The sequence below is a fragment of the Halichoerus grypus genome, chromosome 8 (genome assembly GCF_964656455.1).
Source record: "Halichoerus grypus chromosome 8, mHalGry1.hap1.1, whole genome shotgun sequence".
NCBI lineage: Eukaryota > Metazoa > Chordata > Mammalia > Carnivora > Phocidae > Halichoerus > Halichoerus grypus.
The window spans coordinates 6,718,207-6,738,877 of NC_135719.1; the positions used below are offsets into that span (position 1 = coordinate 6,718,207).

Consider the following 20,671-nt stretch of genomic DNA (forward strand, 5'->3'; position numbering starts at 1 on the left):
GCTGGGCTGGTGCTCCCACCCTCCCCCCTCAGCCCTCCCAGAGGCCAGCATACTCCTGTCACCTGCCAGCTATGGAGAGCTGAACAGCGGGAGAAGGGAGGGGACTCCTGAGGGGTCCCACTTCCGAGTCCCGATGCCCGGCCTCTTCCCCTCCGTCCTCCACCCCCCACACCCATGCAGCCCCGGGGCCCAGAGCTGCTGCCCAGTGAGGGGCAAGGGGGTGCCTGGCACAGAGCTGTCTCCACGAATGCCTTTGCTCTCCTACCAGACCAGGAGCACATGGCTGAGGCTGTTGGGTTTTCCCCTTCGGCATTTTCTCTACGTTTGGAGTGGTGGGCTGCAGAAACGACTAGAAACTCCATGAACCTGGGCTGCTTTCAGAGCTGTGGGAGGCTCCGGGGTGGGATGCAGGGCGGGAAGGAAGTGGCCAGGGCTCTGCCGAGTGGTCACGAGGCCTCCTGGCTGAGCACACTGGTTCTTGGGAGGCTGCTGGCAAGCTCCAGGGGTGCCCCTCCGCCCTCATCACCCTGCCCTCCAGGCTGATGACATCAGGAAGTAGCCAGTGAGGGGCAGTGCAGGCCAGTGCCCTGGTGATCTGGGAAGGAGACCGGCAGGTAGAGGAGGGAATGAGTAGCTGGGAAAGGGGTATGGGAAACCACCCTAGTATCCCAGGCCTTGGGACACAAGGTGAATTTTCTGGAACAAACTTTGGGAGCCATGCTGTGATACACATAGACATGGCAGCAGATCCGGGCCACGGGGCTGCCAAAGAGAGGGTGTGGCTTTGCTGGAACTTCGTGGGGAAAATTAGTCTGGAAGTGGCTCCTTCCTGAGAGCTGCCCTTGCCAGGGATTCTAAGCCGGGCAGGGACAGAATAAAAGGCCCAGGCTGTGGTCTTTGAGTGAACTGGGGATTGGGACTCCCTACCCCTGGGGATCTTTCAGCCCACTCCTTCCTGTTTCAGAGATCTCTTCCGTGGAGCTGCACGGATTGCGTCTGGAGTCAGTCTGGGGGGCTGGGAGATTTGCTGGCCTCCGGACTCCGTTTTGGGAGCATTTCCTAGCCACAACCCCGTTCTGGCCTCTCCTGGGACTAACAGTGGGAGAAGCTTCTTTCCTCCGCGCCTGTGCTCTGGGATGGTTCCACCCCCCCCCCCCCCCCCAGGAATGAACTGTGCCGGGACTTGCTGGAACCCAAGGAGTCCCACTTGCATAAAGGGAAACTGAGGGCTTCACTCCTATCTGTCCACAACCCCTGTGGTGGCACTGAATGTTTGCTGCGGGTCAGTCTCATCGGCTGTAGTCACAAGGCCCCCACCGGGCCCAGGAGCCCCGAGGCCACTCTGGAATGGCCTAAGCCGTGCAGGCCCTTCTGCTTATCTCTGTAACCTTGGATGAGTTGGCCATAGTCTTGTGAAAGTCCCCCTCCGGAGAGCCTGGGGCCCTCGCTCCTGAACCCCTGGGCGGCTCCTGAACCCCTGGGCGGCCTCCCGCACTGCCACACGCGCTCACCGTCTCCTCCCCAAATTTGCTTTTTCGTACCTGACCGCGGTCTGGGGGAGCCAGTACGGAGATCCACCTGCCGGCCAGCCCTGGCCCTGGCTGGAGGCATGAAACTTGAGTTGCTGGAGCAAAACTGACCTGCCTGGCTGTGGTCCCTCCCCCTTCCCCTGTGGCTCTCAGCACTGGGACCCCTTGACCCACCTCTCCCAGGAGTCTGCTCTACTCTCTGTTCCTGGTTTAAATAGGGTGGAGTCATTAGATCTTGGCTCCAAGCGGCCTTAGGCAATTTACTTAAATCTCTCTGGGCCTCAAGTCCTTCATCTGTAAAATGGAAATAAGACTGGCTCCATGGCCTTGTGGAAGCTGACAGAGAAGATGCCCGGATGCAAAGCCTGGCCCGGTGGAGGCCTCAAATACGGGTCACCTCCTCATCAGAGAAGCTTGCAAGAGTTTCCTAATTGGTACTTGAGTCTTATTTCTCCTCCAATCCATCTCCAGGCAGAGGTCAGACAGGTCTCGCCTCCTCGTGGAGGAACCTTCACTGGCTCCCTGATGCCTGGCATTTGCTTCGGCCACAGTGTACCTTCTAGTTCACTGCAGCTCTTTGTGTTCTGATGTGCTCCTGGCTCTTGTGTAACGCACACACACACACGCACACACACGCATGCACACGCATGCACTCAGGCATTTGAAGCATGTTTAAGAATGGACTCTGGACTCAGTGACCCCGTGACCTACCTGTGACCCTTCTCCCGACGAGGGTTGAAGGACCTCTAGGCTTTTCTGCTGAGGGAAACTGTCCAGCCCAGGACCCCTGTTGACCAGGATGGAAACAAAACACCCTGTCCAAACAGAAGTCCTGGGAGGTGGTGCCTGCTGGATGGCTGGACAGACAGATGTCAGGATTCTAAGGGAGGGCCCTGCCCCTGTTGGAGCACCAGTCAGAAGCCTGGTTGCCCCTGCTGGCTGCCGGGGGCACCCGTAATTTTGCCTTCCCTTCCCCCAAGACCACTGTTTCAAGCCCCTCCTACTAGGGTCAGCGTCCTTGTGCCTGCCGTTGAGTTAACAGTCTGCCTGGGGATTTCATGATGGCTAAACTCATGGGCAGGAGGGAGGTCAGTGTCCCCTTGCCTTATGTGGGGGGTAAGCATACAGAACGTTTACCCTTCCTGCTCCTGAAAGTGGGGGGCAGCCATAGCCCACCGGCAGAGTGCTGGAGAGGGGCTCCCCCTGTTTAGTCCCACTGTTTTGGATAAACCCGAGTGCTCTAATGGGACCCCCCTCAATCACGCACCTCTTCCATCTCCCACTTGTCCCTCTCCAAGATGTGATAGTAACTCCTGGACATTCCCTTTACACCCCGCTAGCATCTCAGAGTTGGAGCCAAGTCGGCAGCAACTCGTCCCTTTGGGCCCCGCTCTTGGGAGAGAAAGGGGCGTGTGTTCCTTTAAGGGGCTGGCCCGGCGGGAACGCGGGGGTTTGTCCGCAGCCGCTTCCTCTCGGGCCATTCAAGATCCCCCAAATCCGCCCGCTTCCTCGGACCCGGACAGTCCCGGGCTGGGAGCGCTCCAGCTGTCCAAGAGCCGCCTGGGGACGGTACGTAGCTCGGGGGTGGCCGCGCTTCTGGAGCCCCCTGCGGTACCCGTGCTCCCCCGCTCCTCCCCGCTTTGGGTCTCCCGCGGGGTCCCACGTCTCCCGGGGCAGGGTCGGGGAAGCGGGCAGGAGGAGTGCGCTGGGCACCGCGGGGGCCCGGGCGGAGCTGGGTTGTGATCGCTCCTGGGGCGCGCCCCGGGCGCGAGTTCGGGGGCGGGGGGGAGCAGCGCGGGGGCGCGGGCCGACTTGCGCGGGACCCCCCGGCGCGCCAGGAGGAGGCACATCCCCAGCGAAACCCGATGCCTCTGAGACCACCGCCGGGTCCAGCCCCTTTGCCCCCGGGGCCCGCAGGATCCCTGCCCGTCTCGTGCCGTCCGGGTCCTGCAGCCTCCCGCACGGTGCGCGGCGCGCCGGCCTCTGCCCCGCGGCATGTGTCGGGTGCTCCGGGGTCCGCGGGAGCCCGGGGGTGGCGTGGGGGTCGGGGACCGGGCAGACCTGCGCCTCTTGGCCTCTGCCGCCCCCTCGGCTGTCCCAGGGAAAGCGCAAAGGATGCCCGTCGGTTTCAGGCCTCGGTTCGCGGGGGTTTCTGCCTTAGGGCAGCGAGACCAGAGGCGCAGAGGGAGGGCGGCGAGTAGCGCCCTGGGTAGGAGATGGGGTCGCTCAGGGAGGCATTTAGGGCCGGTGGGCGGCCAGGAAGGAAGCAGCGCGGGCTCTTGGACCCAGCTCTGTCACCAACTCGCTGGGTGGCCCCAGCGGCCTGTATGACCCGGCCTGGACCGTGGTGCCCAGCCCTGACCCCCGGGAGTGCCTCTGCTCTCTGCAGCAGGGGGAGGAATGAGAGGCGCCCTGGCCTCTCCCCCGCGGCCCTACGTGGGCCAGCGGGCTGGGAATGCTGGTAGGAAACACCTCCGGCTTTCATTTTCCGGGGGCCACAGGTTTCAAAGGCGCGTGTAAGCCTCGTCTAAACGGGGCGGCCCCCCGAAGTCAAATTCCTCCCCGGGAGCTGGGGCTTGTGGAAACCTGGAGGGCAATGCTGCCCCCTGCTGGTGGATGAGGGAACGCTACTCTCCGCCGGACAAGTGAGAGCCTGGGGGGGCCCCATCTTCCTTCCGAGTTGGGGTTCCCCTTATTCTGCCATGGGGAGGGGTCCCGAGGCAAGTGGTGCTCGGAAAAGCAAAGGATGGGCTGCCAGGAGACTTGAGAATTTTCTCTAACCTCTGCCTGTTTACCAAAGATAAAGCCTTGGATGCTTCACTCACTTCCATGCCCTTGGCCTCAGTTTCCCCAACTGTAAAGAGAAGGCAATGGTGGCTGCTTTCTCTCCTAGGCAGTGAGAGGGGAGAAAGATCCACCGAAATAAGGGGAGACTGCACTTTTAACAATAGTAATAACCGCTATATTTTGTGAGTGCCTGCCCTCCTGCCAGGCAGCGTTCTAAGTGCTCTGCAGACATGCTCTCCCTTAATTTTTACAGAAATGTTTTCTGGTTAGAATTGTTGTGACCTCCATCTTACAGATGAGGAAAGCAAAGCTCAGTGACTTGCCCACTGATACGCTGTTAGTAATTGGGGGGAACCGGAACCGAATCCCGGTAGCCGGTCTGATTCTAGAACCCGAAATCTGCCGCTATGTTCTTCTGCCAGTAAGTATTAGCAACTGTTTGTGGAGCACCTGCTATGTGTTGATGCTGGACATAATTCATCTTGTATAATCCTCACCACAGTCCTAAAGTGAGGTTCTAGTATTTATCCTTTTTTTTCCAGATGAGGACATGGAGGCACAGAGAGGTTGAGTAACTTGCTCAAGGTCACTCAGCAGGGTGCAGGTGTGTCTTTGCCCAGGCAAAGCTCCAGCTGATTTGGGGAGCCTCCCACGGCCCCCAGGGTGGCCAGGGTCAGGGAGCCCAGGCTGCCTGTCCTTTGCTTCCCTGAGTGGTGGTGGTTGGCTTTCGCCTAACATTCAGGGTGGTCATTTGTCTTCAGCCCCCGAGCTTCCCTGTTAAGTCTGCTCTGGAGACCAGGAAACTTCTGTTTCTGTGTCCTCTAGCACATGCGACCCTTTGACAACACGGATGTCCCATATCCTATTTGCTGTCTGTTTCCCTCCCTGGAACGTGAGCTCTGGCAACTTCCGATTTGCATCCCGCATGCCCAGAACTGTGCCTGGCACATGGCGGATGCAGGATAAAATACCTGCTGAGTGAATGAGGCCACATTCCAGCTCCATGTATTTCCTGATGAAGACCTTCACCTTAGCCATGCAACTGAGCGTTCTTTTTCTTCTTATTTTTAAGGGGGGGGGGGGTGGCGCGCCTGCGCATGTGCGTGAGTGGGGGGAGGGGCAGAGGGCGAGAACCTCAAGCAGACTCCCCGCTGAGCGCGGAGTCAGACCGGAGCTCCATCCCATGACTCTGAGGTCACAACCTGAGCCGAAACTGAGGGTCAGATGCCCACCGACTGAGCCGCCCAGGCGCCCTGCAACTTAGCATTTCTGAACCTCCGTTTCCTTCTCTGTACAAGGGGGATAAAAATTGACATTGTGAAACCCACAGACAATGACGTCCGTGCAAGTGCACTGATGAGTGGAAGGCAGTCCTTCTATGTGACAGATCCTTATGGGAGCTGTAGAGTCGAGTCCTGCCTCCGCTGTCTCGGCCACGTGACCTTCGGACAGTTGCTTCATGTCTTTGTGCCTCTGTTTACCTGTGGATTAATTGGGGAGAGTAAAATTCTTTCTGACTGGGTTGGGGAGTTTTTGGAAGGGTCGGGGGAGCCGCTGGACATGGCAGCCCTTTAAAACCGAGGGAGTGAGTGTGTGCTGGGGTCTCAGAGGCTGGGAAGAGGTGCCTAGGAGCTCGCTGGAGGACCCAGAAGGTGCTAGAGTCTTTCCTGCCTCAGTGCATGTTTCTGAACGATGAATGACCTCATCCACAATTGGTGAGAACAGTGGGGGACTGAAGTGTGTCATGGAATGACATTGGTCCAGTGGTGATTTTTCTCAACATGCTGACATATTGGAGTGACTATAACAGGATTTCTCACAAGCAAAGAGCAAGCTTTAGCAAGCTAGGGATTCCTTAAGATAAATGCTGACAGTCCTGCAGAAAAGTACGCATACGAATATCTCTCACTATCCAGGCTCTTTGTTGTTCAGTGTTCAAGACTCAGGAACCAAATAGATTTGGACAATGCAGCATCCCTTCCTACCAAATTGTTCCGCCTCTCAAGATCCAAACTTGTACCATCTCAAGGATGCAATGGATCTGGGGACATGGGGGTGCCTAAACAGCAGCTTCACACTAAGTTTTCTGCTAAGTGTAGGAATCACATGGTGAAGTTGCAAAGTCATTTCCCTTGAGTTAAAAAAAAAAAAATGAAGATGGCTCCACCCTGGGTCAGATTCTTAATTTTGGCAAATCTGGTTTCTCCTGGAATCCCAGGCCCCCGAAAACCTACATCTCAAAGGAGGAAGCCCTTGCCCCGGTGGTGAAGGCTGCAAAGGGCTGATTGACAGGGCATTGGGTGCCAAGGTCAGTGGAGAGTTCACGGTGCTGGTGTTTTTTTTATTAGGACTCTTCCTGGTTTTGTTAACAGTCTGGTTACAAAGCTGCATATGTTTTGAGGAATCTGCCCCAGCCTTATTTTTCCCCTCATTTGTATCTAATGCAAAAATTTGCATCTTTTTCAGGCCCCCAAGTATCACCTTGTGACAGAAACACCTCCATTTGCTCATCCCAGGGAAGCCCTTTCTCACTGGAGGGCATCTGGGCCCGATGAGCTGCTGTGAGGAGGCAGGGCACACGGCAGACCGGGGCTGGAGAGCCCTACGCTGGCAGAGGCTGCGGGTGCCCAGGGACACGGTGGGGCCTGTGACATCCAGCTCAGTATCAACAGCCTCTCGGTCCTCATTCCACTTCCTGCCTGGTTCCAGACATGGGACCCTCAAGGAAGGGAAAGGAAACTCTCCTAGGAGGGCCTGCTGTGTGCTCTGCACACGTCACCTCCCTGAGTTTGACATGGTCATTCCGGGCTTTGGAGCTGGAGTGGGTTCAGATCCCGACTCTGCCATGTCCTCGCTGGATGACCTTGGGCTGATGATTTATTCTCTCTGTGCCTTGGTCTTCCCAGCTGTAAATGAGGATACTAAGAGGTTCCACCTCTAGGGGTTGTGATCAGGAGTAAATGAGATAGTAAGGGCCTGTTAAACTCAGCTGTTCATATTTTTATGCCAGTGGGAGCAGTCCAAGTGAGGCTCCGCTGGGTTCACAAAGAGACTCAAAATGGGGTGGCCTAAATACGCTAGGATTTTTTCTCATGACACGGGGCAGATGGGGGAGGTCCAGGGCTGGTGGACCTGGCTCTGTCATTCAACCCGTGATTTACGTCTCTGAGACTATGGTGGCACCTCTGGTCGCCAGCAGGGAGAGGGAAATACCAGGAAATGGTATCCCTAACTGTTTAACCCAAGAGCTGCATGGGGAACGTCTTATTTCGCTGCCATTGTGCAGCATGGAGTCCCAGGACCCCTCCTCGCTGCAGAGGGAGGCTGGAATTACAGCTTTCTGCTGACCAGTCAGGCACCTCTCTAGAACTATGTTACTGTAGGAGAGGAGTAGAACACATGGGTGAAACAGAGGTCGTGGTGAGTTTAATGAAGTTCATTTCACAACTGAGGAAACCTGCCTGGAATCACACAGCTTGTAAGGAGTGGAGATGGGGTTTGAACCCAGATCCTCCTACCCAAGAACTTCTGTATTAGGTTGCGGATTGTGCTGCCTGGTGGGGCTGCCCAGATCCAAGTCGCCGTGAGGCTTTACGGGTATCTCCTGGGGACTCCTCTTGGACAAGAAGCGAGACTTCAGAAGGACGGTGTCCTACTGCCGTGCTCAGCACAGAGGGCGGCTCTGGGCCTCAGGGTCTCTGCAAAGGGGTCTAGGAGATCAGTGGCTTCTACCTGTCAGTTTCCTCCACGTCTGCTCCTTCCTCCCCAGCAAGGGCTCCTAACTGTTATGGAAATAAGAAGGTTCCCTTCTCAATCACACCACCCTTCCTTACAGATTACATGCTTTCCTCTCCTTTTTCTTTTTAAAGATTTTATTCATTGATAGAGACAGAGCATGAGCTGGGGTGGGGGGCGTTGGGTAGAGGGAGAGGGACAAGCAGAGCCCCCTGCCTAGCCAGAGCCGGATGCAGGGCTCGATCCCAGGACCCCAAGATCACGACCTGAGCCAGTCAGACACAGATTGAGCCACCCAGGCGCCCCCTTTCTTTTCTTTTCCCCTCCCCTCCTTTCTCCCCACCCTCCTCCCTCCTCCCTCTTTTTGCTGTTCTCTCCCATTCTGGTTTCCATACAGCAGACATTCACGGGGCCACAGCCTTACGATCATAGCAAATGGGCAATTCTCATGTTCTGCTTTGTCCATTTTAAATTACACCCTAAGCGTGTTTCCACGTTGCTGCATGATAATCATAGTCCTATTTCCATCTAGGTGCCCGCTGCGCCCTGGCCTTGCTGCCCCACCGTCCCCCTTCAATGCAGCCCCGGGAGGGGTGTTTCTGACTGGCTCTTCTGATCCTGTGGCCCCACTGGCACCCCAGGGCCTTTGGGACAAAGGAGAGAGGGAAAAGCCTGGGCTGGAGACCCAAGGGCATCTAGACGCTGGGTTTGCTGACCCCTCTCACCGCCTCCCCCTGGATCAGCCAGGGTTTTGGCAGGAAGAATTCACCCTTGGTGGTTCCAGCAAAAAGACTCTACTAAGGAAGGAGTGGCTGGCTAGAGTGGGGATGGGGGGCAACGCACAGGGGAGCGGAAGACAGAGAGACAAGCAATGGCAGTCGCTCCCCCCCCAGGCCTGGGGGGTGGGCAGGAAAGGGAGGAAACAGTGTCACACAGCCCAGGAGAGCAGGTGCTGAGGAGAGGAACCAGCAGCAGGGCTGTGGTCACAAGGGGACACAGTGCTGCAGAGACACGGCTTTTCCTTCCTCCCGCCCATCTCCTGTGGGTGCCTCCCGTTGGCCGAATCCCGCTGGAAGCCAGAGGCCAGGGCGCCGGGAGAAGCCCACAGAGATCAGGGCAGAGAGAGGCACAAATGGAGAACTTCCAGCACATTCCCAGCCCCCCACGTGTTCTTTGGCTTCTGGGCCTTTGCGTTTGCCGGGCCCCTGCTGGGCACAACCCAGTGTCCTTTCCACCTGGCTAACTCCTGTGTCTTCAGTCTCATTTCCTGCCCCTTTTCTCCACCCCACCTCTGTACTCCCCACACGGCATCGGGACTCTGCACCGCCGAGTTCCTCCAAGGCTGCCGGTCTTTTAAATCATTAAGCACTCAGCAAATAGCAATGAGCAGAGGGCGGGGGAAGATGCGGGGGAGGTGAATGAGGCATTATTAGCCTTGAGTGCAAAATACACCAGGGGAGGAGGGTGTGTGTGCATCAAAAAAACTCAGTCATCAAGATGTATTTAAATGCAATATTAAAAAAAGCACAAATAAACAAAACTACAGCCCAAGGGCTAGCTGCCTATTTTGACCTTGACTCAGGATAAGAAATCTGTGACCTCCCATTCACCCCGCCCCCCACCACAGACCTCTCAGGACTGAAACAAAAGCTTGACAAAGCAGGATTCCTCTCACTAACCATGAATACACCCTGAGATTTTCTAGTCTAGTCTAGGCCCTTCGGTGTCATTAAAAAGATGCTGCTCACAATCTTTCAGATTCAAACGTGCCGTCTGAAAACTGTCGATAATGTCCTATCGCCCCGTGTAATTTTCTCCTCGGACTTCATGCCTCCTCCTAACTCCTCCCTAGGCTTTGTTGGCTTGCTTCTGGCCCAGCTTGCCTGTGGGGTGCAGTCCCCCGAGGGCAGGGACCTGGACTCACTCCCCTCTGCCCTCGGTCTTCTCTGCTCTGAGAACAGGAACTGCCGGGCAGAAGATGCTCCGTAATTGCTGAGCGAGTGAGCGAGCGGGTGCTGGAACCCAGGGGTCCCTGGCCCCCCATGCAGCAGGTTTCTCTCATTGGCTTGTTTTTCTTCTCTTCCCAGCCTGCCCCGGACACCCCGGCGCTGCCGCCGTGCCTAGCGCCATGGGCCCACTGCTCCTGGTCCTGCTGTTCCCGCTGCCCTGCGTCTCGGGCCTGCCTTTCTACAATGGCTTCTACTACTCCAATAGTCCCAACGGCTGGAACCCGGGCAACGGCCACGGCGAAGGTGGGCGGCCTCCTGGCTCTGGCTCTATGCTCCGCTGGGGGACCAGGACCTCTCCTGGCTCCTGCTGTGATATGCAGCCTCCAGGCCGCGACAGGGGACAGGGCGTGGAGCCAGAAGCCCCTTCCCTCTCGGGGCCCTTGCAGCGGACCAGGCTCATTTCTGAGGAGTGCAAGGGATGGCTCGGTTACTCTGTGTTTGCTAGTCCTTCGGGCTTGGAGTGCGTTGGAGCCGAATCACCTGTGCGCTTAAGGACGCTCCCAAAGTCCTGCCAGTTTTCCAAGATCTTAAGTGGGACCTCCCCCAGTGTCCCCAGTGGAAAGGGGGTTTGAGATTAGACAGATGTGAGTTTGAATCTTAATTTTGCCATTTAGTAGCTACATGGCTTTGGGCAGGTGACTTTTTTTGGCGGAGGGGGAAGGGCAGAGGGAGAGAGAGAATCTTAAGCAGGCTCCTTACTCAGCATAGAGCCCGACACGGGGCTTGATCTCACGATGCTGAGATCACGACCTGAGCCGAAATCAGGAGTCGGATGCTTAACCGACAGCCACCCAGGCGCCTCTGCGGGTGACTTTTTAGTTAGCAGTTGTCCACCTACCGTGCGTCAGGTACGCGTCCTTGCCTTCCGTACGTTGTCTCATACGGTCCTCACAAAAGCCCTGGCCTACGTACAGGCAAGGTTAACAGCCAGCGCATCGGGGGCGCCCAGCAGGCCACGCTGAGGCGGGGCGCCCTGGCAGCCCTGAAAGCAGGTACTGCGGATTATTTCATTTCATAGATGAGGAAACCGAGGCTCCCAGAGTTGAGCCAACCTCCCAGGGCACACAGATCCTAAGAACCCGCGCTGAGATTGGTCTGTGGCAGGACTGAGGACCCAGCCTTCCCCCCCATCATGACATGAGCCTCCCTCAGGCTCTCGGGGAGAATGCGTTCCTTGCCTCGCCCCGCGTCCGGTGGCTGCTGATGGACCTGAGCTGGTAGCCGTGTCGCTCCAATCTCTGCCTCCAGGGTCACATCTCCCTCGGCCCCCTTCTAAGAAGATACGTGTGACTGCAATCCTTAATTCAGTCTCCTCTCTCTGCCATAGAAGGCAACTTTCACAGGTGCCAGGAATTAGGACCTGGATCTCTCGGGGCGCCATTATTTGGCTCCCTACCTTCCTTGTCGCCCAGAATTTATTTTGTTAGACAATCACGACTTTATTTTTTATTTTTTAAAGATTTTATTTATTCATTTGACAGAGAGAGGCACAGCGAGAGAGGGAACACAAGTAGGGGGAGCGGGAGAGGGAGAAGCAGGCTTCCTGCTGAGCAGGGAGCCCGATGCGGGGCTCGATCCCAGGACCCCGGGATCATGACCTGAGCCGAAGGCAGACACTTAACGACTGAGCCACCCAGGCACCCCTAGACAATCACGACTTTAATGAGATTCAAAGAAACTTAAAAACTTGAACTTCCTACCCATGATTTCACCACTTTCCCTTCAGTCCCTGCATATGTGCGAGCAAAATCACAAATAATCCCCCCCACCTGGGGAACCATTGCTGACCTGTTAGGTGGGTCCCTCCAGCCTTTGATAGAGGATTGGGAAAATTGTCTTTCACCTCCTGCTCTACATGTGGTTTGGGAATCTCCCTGTCACTTCATAGGATACAATTTTTTCCCAAGATCAATGAGTAGATATCTAGCTGCCAGGTTAGTTTACTCGGCTGTGTGGTGTTTTGTCACATGGAGGCATTATGATTTAGCCCAACATTCTCAGTGTCTTCGGTGAAAGCTTCAAACACAGCTTCACTAAAGCGTCGGGGGAAAACAAAGGACGTAGTAGCCGCTACTTGATAGGCTTGCCTCACATCTGTTGCGCTTTTTCCAGATGTCCCACCTTCCCTGATTTGAGCCTCAGCACAGCCCACTGTAGCTACCGGGGTGACCCCATTCTACAAATAAGGAAAGTGGTCTGGAGACTCAGCTGATTTCTCTAGACTAGACTAGACTTGCAGAAGGTTGGAGCCAAAATCCCAGCTTATCTGACCCCAGGCCTGTGGTCCCAAAACTCTGTGCTTACTGCCGGTCCTAGAGCAGCCTTCTCCAACTTCAGTGTCCGGCAAGGTCACTTGGAGAGCTGTTAAAACACTGATCTCAGGGCCTTACCCCCAGAGGAGGTCTGGGGTGGGGCCTGGGAGTTTGCATTTCCACCAAGTTCCCAGTGATGCTGTTGCTGCTGGTTCAGGGACCCCCCCGCCCCCCGCTTTGAGAACCACTGCACCAGGACCATTGGCTTTTTCAGCATGAGAGCCTCTGCAGGGGGCCTCCTATGTCCTGCTCACCCTCCTCCCCCACCCTGTGTACCTCCAGGGGTCTAAGTTGACTGTGTCTGCAGTCGGTAGGACAGGTCGCTGGGGCTGGTTGGCCTCGGATGGCCCCAGCTGCGAGGGCTTGTCTCTGCTCCCCGTGGGCTCTCCTTCCCTAGCAGGTGCGCCCAGGCTCGTTGTTGCGGGGGCTGGCAAGGTCCTGGGAAAGAGTGGACCCAGACTCCCAGCAGACACAGAAGAGTCGTCACTTCTGTCATGTTCATTTGGTCAGAGAAGTGGCAGGGCCAACATGGATTCAAGGCGGAGGGGAATAGCGTCCCCTCCTGATAGGAGACGCAAAGTCACAGTGCAGAGCGTGTGGGTATGGGGAGGGGTGCCGCATTATGGCCATTCTTGCAAGGTGTAACTCCCGAGGCTGGGGGTGGCCCTTGCAGGGGCACGGATGCGCTGGAGCAGGTCCCCATTGGCACCCACCTCTCTCCCAGGCGTCTTCAATGGGGTGAAGCTGGTGGTAGAGACACCCGAGGAGACCCTGTTTTCCCACCGGGGGGCCAACGTGACCCTGCCCTGCCGCTACCACTACGAGCCGGCCCTGCTGTCCCCGAGGCCCGTGCGCGTCAAATGGTGGAAGCTGTCGGAGAATGGGGCCCTGGAGCAGGATGTGCTGGTGGCCATTGGGCTGAGGCACCGCTCCTTCGGAGACTACCGCGGCCGGGTGCGCCTGCGGCAGGACGGGGAGCGCGAAGTGTCGCTGCAGATCCGGGACCTGCGGCTGGAGGACTCCGGGCGTTACCGCTGTGAGGTCATTGACGGGCTGGAGGACGAGAGCGGCCTGGTGGAGCTGGAGCTGCGGGGTGAGGCCCCAGTGGGCGGTGGGGGGGTCGGGGGGACACGAGGGCCCGGGCCACGGGGAGAGGGCCCCGAGAAACCATCTAGAGCTCTGTGCTTTAGGCAGCCATGCAGACCTTGAAACCACCCCACGGGGAGGCTACGGCTATCATCACCCCCATTTTATAGGTGAGGAAACAGAGGCACAGGGAGGTCAAGTAACTTCCCTAAGGTCACACTGCCCATAAATGGCAGAGTAGGAGTTTGACCCCCAGGCAGTCTGGCTCCAGAACCCACTACTGCCTCTGGCTCACACCTGACTCAGAGGAAAACAGGAGCTGAGACTCCGGCAGGTCGTAGACAGCACAGACCAAGGAGGCCGCCCGGTGTGAGTGGCGGGAGGGGTGGGCACGGGGCACGCGGCTGAGCCCTCGTCCAGTCCCAAAGGAGTGCCCTGCTCAGGCCCAGAAGCAGACCCCACACAGTCAGGTTTTCTGACTTGACAAGAGAAGCATATACTTTTATGTGACATCTCTGGACTTTTCTGTAAAAATCTTCTAATGAAAAAAAAAAAAGCAACAGTTACAACGCAGTGTTGTCCAAACCAGCCAGAGTGTGCACGCCACACCTTGTGTGGGCTCCCGTGGGCCATCTCTGGGGTCTGTTACCTTCTCTGTCTCTAGGACGGGCTGTGTGTCCTCATACCTGTCCGACCTGCGAGGGAGGCAGCTGGGACGCACAGAGAACCATGGTCTGGCTCCACACTCACCCCGCCCCTGCTGTGGCGCCCTGGGTGGCCGCCTCGTCCCCTCGGAGCTCCCGTCCCCTCCAGTGTGAGATGAGGGCCTCCTCCACCTCCTTGTGAGGAGAGGAGGATGAAAGGCAAGTCAGGGACCTCTGCCATCAGCATCCACCTGTCTGGCCCAGATGGCAGCCGGAGGGGTCACACTCCTCCTCCCTGATGTCGGATATGACGGGGATGGGAGGGTGCCCACATAGTCAGGTGAGAAGACTGTGTCCTCACGTGGTGGAAGGGGTGAGTGACCTCTGTGGGGTCTCTTAGAGAGGGACACTGATCTCTTTCCCAAGAGTGCTGCCCTCGTGACCTAAGTACCTCCCAAAGGCCCCACCTCCTGAGACCATCACATGAGGCTTTGGGATTTCAACACGCACTAGGGGGACACATTGAGACCATGGCACTGGGGTTCTTACAACAGCCCTGCGAATTCACAGACGTAGACTCCGTTTTGGACCCGGAGGGGAGATGATGGGTTTGCTTCTCTGAGGGAGTGTGTGTGTGTGTGTGTGTGTGTGTGTGTGTGTGTGTTGGGGGGGAGCATCCTTCCCAGTGGGGCAGGGGGCAGGGACTGGGGTCTCCAGCCCGCTGGGCCCCTGCCCACCCCGTCAGGCCCCTCTTTCCTCCCTCCCCAGGTGTGGTCTTTCCCTACCAGCACCCCTGGGGGCGCTACCGGCTCAACTTCCTCGAGGCCCAGCGGGCGTGTGCGGAGCAGGACGCGGTGGTGGCCTCCTTCGAGCAGTTGTTCCGGGCCTGGGAGGAGGGCCTGGACTGGTGCAACGCAGGCTGGCTGCAGGACGCCTCGGTGCAGTACCCCATCGCGCGCGCCCGGCAGCCCTGTGGGGGCCTGGGCCTGGCTCCGGGCGTGCGCAGTTACGGCCCCCGCAGCCACCGCCTGCACCGCTATGACGCCTTCTGCTTCGCTCCGGCGCTCAGGGGTGAGCGCGCCGGCCGGCCGCGGGCCTGGGTGGGAGGGCGGCATCTGGGGAGCTTCGGGACCCCGCTGCTCGCCCCGCCGGCACCTTCAGCTGGAGGTTTGGAGCACCTGCAGGGGTGCAAGCCACGTCGGGCTGAGTTTTGAGTGCTTTACTGCTGCTTCACCCCAATCCCTGGTTTACTGGGTCATCAGACATTTTTTGAGAGCCTACTGCGTGCTGGGGCCGACACTAGGTCCTGGGCATCATAGACAAAGCAAGCCCCGTCTGTGCTCACGAAGGGGATCATTTCACGGGAAGAGAAACAAATAAAAACAGAAATTCGTGCCTTGTCACATCCCAAGCATTCAGAAAAGTGTCCTGGCACGTAGTAGGTACTCAGTAAATGACTTTTTTTTTTACACTTGATCTTAGCCAAAAGGCCGAGAAGCGATGATGACTTTTTTTTTTAAAGATTTTTTTTTTTTTTAAAATACACTCTACACCCAACGTGGGGCTCGAACTCACAACCCCAAGATCAAGAGTCGCACGCTCCAGCGACTGAGCCAGCCAGGCGCCCCGGGACTCAGTAAATGATTGGGTGGGCGAGAGACTCTGATTGGTGCAGACTAGGTGGGGTGCCCATCCAGGGTGCAGTTAGGGAACGCTGAGGTGGAGTACAGACATGCCTGGAGGGACCCCAGCCCTCTGGCAGGTGGGATGGAACCCTCAGAGAGGGGGTCAGAACTGGGAAGGTACGTTCCCAAAGGACACATGGCAAGTGCCCACAGCCTGGTGGCTCCCTGGGCTCGTCCTTGCCCGCTCTGTTTGGGGAGGTCTGATGGGCGGGCGTTTCTGCGGGCCCCACCGTCCTCTCTGGCTGCCCCCTCCGCCGGCCAGCCCTCACGCCCCACTTTCCCACAGGGCAGGTATACTACCTGGAGCACCCCAAGAAGCTGACCCTGGCAGAGGCAAAGGAGGCCTGCCGGGAAGACGGCGCCCACATTGCCAAGGTGGGCCAGCTCTTTGCTGCCTGGAAGTTCCGTGGCTTGGACCGCTGTGATGCCGGCTGGCTGGCGGATGGCAGTGCTCGCTACCCTGTGGTTCACCCGCGTCCCAACTGCGGGCCCCTGGAGCCCGGCGTCCGAAGCTTCGGCTTCCCAGACCCGCGGAGCCGGGAGTATGGCGTATACTGCTACCGTCCCCGCTAGGGGTCCCGCGCCTCCCCTCTCGCGCTCTATTTATTGAGTGGGTCATTTTCCCTTGCAGGTTGGGGCAATTTTTGTGTTGTTTTTATACTTGCCAAGTCAAATTTTTTTAAATTACTTTTTTTTTTTTTTGGTAAATCCAACTTTCCAAATCCTCCCTTTGTTCGGGTGGACACCCCAAGGCTCCCCCGTTCCAGGAATCCCTCTGCCCCTCTCCTCTAGGCCAGTAGAGGCTCGTGGGCTCACAAGGGCTCTCTACTGTCACTGAACGCAGCCCCTCTCCCTGTCTCTCAGTGACACATGGTGGCTGTCCCTGCCCCTCCACCTCAGCCCGGGGTGGGGGGGGGAGGGTGTCCAGGGGGCCCTGGAGCTGGGCATTGCGGTCTCCTGCCTCCTCCTCTGCGAAGCTGCTGGCCCAGATCAGGGCAGCTGAGGGCTAGGGCTGGAAGCGGGTCCCTAGGCTTCTGCGTGAAGTCCCAGGAAAGGGAGAAATTTCTCTCCCTGTTTTTTCTTTCTCTCTCCAAAGAGTCTGTATTTTGTTCTCCTTTTTCCCTGCTCAGGGAGTGGCCCTCAGGTGTGTGTACTTTCTTTGGACAATAAATGGTGCTGTGACCCCCCCCCATCCCTGTGTCTGGCTCTCTGCCTCGTTCAGTCCTGGGGCCCAGCTCCCTTTCCAGGGAGAGCGGGGGGCAGTTCTATTTCGGGGAGTTCCGGGGGCTGCACCTTCAGGCCCCCGTGGTTCTGGCTTGCCTGCCACGTGGCCCACCCTGCCTTGGGGCTGGCCTAGCAGCTGGGGGCTCCGGCCTGCTCTCCCACCATCTCTGCTCCCGGGCTGTGTGTCAGCGTGGGCCCAGAAGAGGAGGAGGCTCCTCTCAGGACACAGAGGAGGCCGTGCCCTCCCCCACCGTCCCCCGAAGATCTCGGAGACCAGCCCCCTCCCCAGCTTCAGGAAAGCAGGCCTGCCTCTGCTCAGGCACGCCTCTGCCACTCACACTCAGGTATGGAGTCCGTTCTTCACGCGGGCCCATGCTTCTCAAAGTGTGGCCGGGTAGCATCCCTGGGAAATTATTAGAACTGCCCATTTCCGGGCCCCACCCCAGACCGGCCACGGGAGAAACTCTGTGTTATCACAAACCCTCTCGATTCTGATGTAGGCTCCAGTTTGAAAACCACAGACGTCGTTGTACTCCCAACTGATCCGTTAATTAATTACGTAATTCTTGACCTATGTGACATCACTGTACCCTCTCTACTTTCGTCCACTTGTTTCCAGACTCATAGGTAATCTGGACACATGTCTATATTCACCAACAAATACTGGACCACACATATACACACCCAAAAACATACCAGCAAACTCACAGCAGCACGCACTAACCAGCACCCAGACACACTCACAAACAGACGCGAGGGCCCACTGAGCAACTGTGATGAGCAGGGTGGCACCCACCTGGCCTCCTAAGGAGCAGGCTCGGGAGGGGACAGTGCCCGCCATGCACGCCTGGCCCCACTCAAGGTCTCTTAGGGGGAATCCATAAGAAATCCAAATTGTTTTTGTCGATACCCTCTAGCCTCCCTGAGGGCAGGATGCCCAGACCTTTTGGCTAGTGGCCAGCGAACTAGCTAACCACAATTATGTGTAAGCAAGGCTTACATGTGTTGCAGGCTGTCTGCAACTGTTTTTGTTGCCTCTTAGAAATCCTGATTTTGCCTCTGCTCTTGACTCTACCAGGCATCTCCTATGGGAGCAGCGTGCTATCAAAGAACCAAACGATGCAAAGTAACCAGATGCCTCATTTGAATTGTCCTTTGAGAGTAAATGCACACGCCACACCCATTGGCCGACACACACACACACACACACACTCCATCAAACGCACAGGTACCCCCATAAAAATAAGTACAACAGGTGTGACTGTTCCAGGCTTTGTGAAGAGACAAGATTCACCCAATTTGGGGTCATTTGATGGAAACATGTCCCAACTGCCCTCCATTCCTAAGAGCCCCTTTGGTAGACCTCAGACGCTGGTTGCCTTCTCTTTTTTATTAAAAAAAGGGAAAAGAAAAGAAAGAGATCTCTTCCAATGTCTTTATTATTATAATTATCATAATCTTCAGTTTTCAAAAATATAAATAGGTGCACGGAACTCTGGTGCCTGCACCGTCCCGGGGGTGTGGGGGGAGGGGAGAGGGTGGGGCGGCACTCCCGCTGGGAAGGAAGTGCCCCTCCCACCCAGCCCTGCTGAGATGGACAGCTGCTCGGGTGGCAGCCCGGGTGAGAGGACACTGGAAGAGGGACCCTGGGAGGGAACCCGACCCCTCCCACGCAGCGGAAGATCCCTCGGCAGTTCTCTCCTGCCCCCTCACTCTTGGTGGAGCCCGCCCCCTCTCCCCCAGGCTTCTCCCCCAACACAGATGGTGCGGCCCTCCGGGCCACTCATCCAATACATTCAGCTGCGGTCCGGTCCCAGCTCTTCGGGCCCCTTCCTCCCTCCTCCCTAGCTCTCCCCGGAGGGGAAAGAACCAACCATTGCACTGCTCTTGGATAAAGTCAGGAAACAAAAAATAATCTTCTTTATTTAACTTAACCCCTCCCCTTCTCCCCCTGTCCCTGCACTGGTCCCTGGAAAGGCACAACGGGAGATTGAAGAAATGTCTCTAGACTCAGTCCACGGGTTACAATACGTTTGCTTTGCTTTGGCATTGGGGGGGAAAATCAGATGCAGTGTTGGCGATTTGGGGGGGCGGGGGCGGGTGCATACACAATGTGGGATTTGGTTTTTTCCTTCTTTAATGGAATTCCTTATATGACAGAAAGCGACAAGAAGAGGACACCATCCGTGTGGGATGTCAGCCTGGCGAGGCTCCTGGGCTCAGCATCCTGGGCGCGTCCTGGAAGCTGGTCTCAGTGGGCTGTGCTGGGTCGGCTCCTCCGTGGGGCCCGTGGGCTCCGCTTCTGTAGTCTGCGCTTGTACGTGGAGGCTGGGGTGAAAGGGAGACCGGAAATCTTGACCGCTTGCTCCAAAGGAAGCTGGGGTAGCCTAGCCTCTCCCCACTTGCCCCTCCTCGGCTGGCTCCCCTTCCCTGCAGAAACCATGGGCTCAAGAAGGGCAACCTGAGGCTTTACCCGCTTTCTGGTTTTGATTTTTCTTGGCCCCAACTTGGGCCGAGGGGCTTTGAGCTGGTCTTGAAGAAGCCGGCCACCTGCTTTTTCCTTCATCCTCTCAGCGAAGGTGAGAGCGAGCCCTCCCTGAAGGCAGGGGGAGTGAGTGGGATGGAGCCCCTGGATAGTGCAGACAGCTGGTGCTCAGGACCCCCAGGAGAGGGCCAGCCACTGCTGGGCTCCGGGAGCAGGAAGGAGGACCTGGTGGCAGGATCTAACGCTGTCCCCAGCCAGGGGTGGGGGAGGGGCGGTGCTCACGGTCTGTGCAGGTGATCCGAGGCTCCTCCCAGTGCCCGCTGGGCTGGCACCGGATGGTGGGCACGTGGCGCTGGACGAAGCCCTCTGTGCATTGGTACCGCACCAGAGAATTGATCTCGTACCGGTCCTTCTTCTGCCCGAAGGTCCTGGCGTGTTCCACCACGGGGGGGTCTCCACAGGCCACTGAGGGGCAAACACCCTTGAGAAAGGGCTCTCAGAGGGTCTCCCGTGATGACCCATGCCCGTGATGAGCCAGTGTGGCCCCCTCTGGCCGTGATGAGACAGCCCAGAGCCCAAGCAAGGGGCACTGTGCTTGGATAGCTGGCCGTGAGGCCTGGCTGCTGGTAGAGGGGCATTTTCACGCTGTGCTAAGCATCTGAGAACCATAGGTTCTAACATCTGGGTTCCTCCGTGATTTAGAGCAGCATGGCGGGGAAAAAAAGGAGGGTCTTGAGGGGCTGAGGGAAAGACAACACGGAGGGAGAAGGGTGGAAAAAGGGGCGAGTGCCGGGCAGATGGTCTGTGACTTCTTTATGAAAATTGTGGGACAGAGAGGAGGTCTGGGCAGGGCACAGGAATAGGAGGGTCATGTTCGACCAGCACCTCCGTGACAACAGACTCCAAGGGGAGGATCGGGACCTGACAACTGACATGCATGGGGACCCCAAAGAGAGCGGGGCTCCCCAACCAGGACAGTCCTTGTGAGTGACCTTCTGTGCGGGGGCCCCGGGGGCTGTGTACGTAGGGGCTGGTCTGTCCTCTAGCCTGGGACCCTCACCCTCTGTAGGAGTGGGCCTGCTCTTGCCACTGGCCGTGGGACACTGGCACGGGGAGAGCCCCCCCCCACCAATGCCAGTCTGCCTGCTGGGCGGGTGAGGGGACATCAGCAGCCC

The 20,671-nt window shown here is 57.5% G+C and overlaps 2 protein-coding genes across 2 annotated transcripts in view; one reads left to right on the plus strand and one right to left on the minus strand.

Annotated features, from left to right (window-relative positions):
* The first annotated feature begins 3,007 nt into the window (after nt 1-3,007).
* HAPLN3 (hyaluronan and proteoglycan link protein 3) lies at nt 3,008-16,977 on the plus strand. The gene is made up of 5 exons (XM_036072725.2): nt 3,008-3,098; nt 10,139-10,303; nt 13,097-13,465; nt 14,871-15,173; nt 16,074-16,977. The coding sequence occupies exons 2-5, from the start codon at nt 10,180-10,182 to the stop codon at nt 16,358-16,360; spliced, it is 1,083 nt and encodes a 360-aa protein (XP_035928618.2). The 5' UTR covers nt 3,008-3,098; nt 10,139-10,179; the 3' UTR covers nt 16,361-16,977.
* Nucleotides 16,978-18,786: 1,809 nt separating this feature from the next.
* Nucleotides 18,787-20,671, minus strand: part of ACAN (aggrecan) — a 63,881-nt gene continuing 61,996 nt past the window's right edge. Inside the window, exons 17-18 of the mRNA XM_036072737.2 lie at nt 19,779-19,961; nt 18,787-19,339 (exon numbers count right to left, since the gene is read on the minus strand). Coding sequence (XP_035928630.2) covers nt 19,263-19,339; nt 19,779-19,961 — 260 coding nt within the window. The 3' untranslated portion in view covers nt 18,787-19,262. The remainder of the gene's footprint in view (nt 19,340-19,778; nt 19,962-20,671) is intronic.